Source organism: Echinops telfairi, unplaced genomic scaffold (genome assembly GCF_000313985.2).
Source record: "Echinops telfairi isolate 266 unplaced genomic scaffold, ASM31398v2 ScPeMD7_7458;HRSCAF=8496, whole genome shotgun sequence".
NCBI lineage: Eukaryota > Metazoa > Chordata > Mammalia > Afrosoricida > Tenrecidae > Echinops > Echinops telfairi.
The window spans coordinates 31,165,859-31,167,429 of NW_022111358.1; the positions used below are offsets into that span (position 1 = coordinate 31,165,859).

General features: G+C 54.0%; 1 protein-coding gene across 1 annotated transcript in view; it reads right to left on the bottom strand.

Annotated features, from left to right (window-relative positions):
* Positions 1-1,571, bottom strand: part of LOC101639746 (protein LSM12 homolog) — a 25,041-nt gene that overhangs the window by 21,857 nt on the left and 1,613 nt on the right. The window contains exon 2 of the mRNA XM_045299461.1: positions 54-220. Within this exon, the coding sequence (XP_045155396.1) occupies positions 54-220 (167 nt within the window). The remainder of the gene's footprint in view (positions 1-53; positions 221-1,571) is intronic.

Consider the following 1,571-nt stretch of genomic DNA (forward strand, 5'->3'; position numbering starts at 1 on the left):
CTGCTCCTGGCAAGTCCGGCACGACACCTGGCTCCCAACGCTGAAGTACTCGCCCGGAGGAGCCGCCATCTTGCGAGAGCAGCCGCGGCCGGCGGCGGCGGCGGCAGCAGCGGGCGAAAGCCGGGCCCCCAGTGAGCGCCGCGACGCGACGTGACGCGACGCACGGGGCGTGCTGATGTCACGCGTCTGGGCGTGGCCTGGCGCTGGGTGGGGCGGGAGCCTAGGTGGAAGAGGAACGAGGAAGCAATCCAGGGGGAATCTCTAGGATGCCTCCGGCGCGGCGCCGGCCTTGGCAAGTGCTCGCCGGGCCCGTGAAAGACAGGTGACCCACGTGGACCAGAACAAGGGAGAGACCTGCAGGCTCCGTGACGTGCACACCTTGCACGCGACGAGAGGGTAATGAGCGGACTCTGGAAGGTGTTCAATCCCTCATTGACATGTGAGGAATTCCCCAGTCGCCGCGGATTTGACGAAACTCGCTCCAGATACTTACACCGATGTGCAGAAATGGTTGTGGAAAGAAAATTGACCATAGCTTTTGATACATGGGAATCGGATCCCAGGTCGGCCACTTACTACTTACTGGTGTGACTGACCTTGGGCAGATGACAAAATCCCGATCAGTCCGTTTCTTCACGTGCACCCATTTTTATCACCAATTGAGCATCCAACAACCCTTTGAGGTGGGAATCAAGAGTCCCATTTTACAGATGAAGAAACCAAGTCTTCGGCTGAACTCGTTCAAGGTCATACCGCCGCGGGCTTCCAAGGAGGTGACAGTCCCTGCTGTAATAAATTAGATCGTTGCTACCTCACAGAGTCCTTACAAGGTTTCCGTGAGATGAGAGGCAGGTGAAAAGCTGACTTACAGCAACCCTATAAAACGGAGTAAAACTGCCCTGTGGGCTTCCCTTAGTCTGCAAATCTTTAGGAGAACCGAACGTCTCATCTTTTACACACACCCCCAGCAGCTGCCTGGTAGTTTCAAATGGATGACCTTTCCATTAGTAAGGAGCAGAAGTCACTCACTCCTAGGGCTTCTTACAAAAAGAAAACACAAACTCCCTGCCATCAAGTGGCTCCTGGCTCCCAGAGTAGAACTGTGTGCCCCGTGGGTTTCCAGTCTTCACTGGGGCAGACAGCCTCATCTTGCACCTGAGGAGCAGCAGGTGGTTTCCAACTGCCAGCCTTGCATGACCCACCACACTACCAGAGCTCTTACCAGGTAGAAGCTCCTCAGGAAGTGTCTAATCAATGGAACTTCCCTGGTCTTTGACCATGACACTTCAGACACTTCTCCATCCTCCTGGCTCCCTTCCCCAGCCAGCCAGGCAAAGGACGGGGTGGGGAGCAGTAACAGTGCCAGGGAAGACCTTGGGGTGCTGGGCCTCTGCTCTCTTCCTTTATTCATCTCTATCTGATGTCCAAAACAATTGCTTTAAAAAATTTATTAAAAATCATTTTATTGGGGGCTCAATTATTGCTTTCTTAACCCTATATAAGGTACTGGGCAGTACTCTATTTTCAAGACCCCTAACCTCCCAACCAACTGCCACCTTGAACCCACCCAA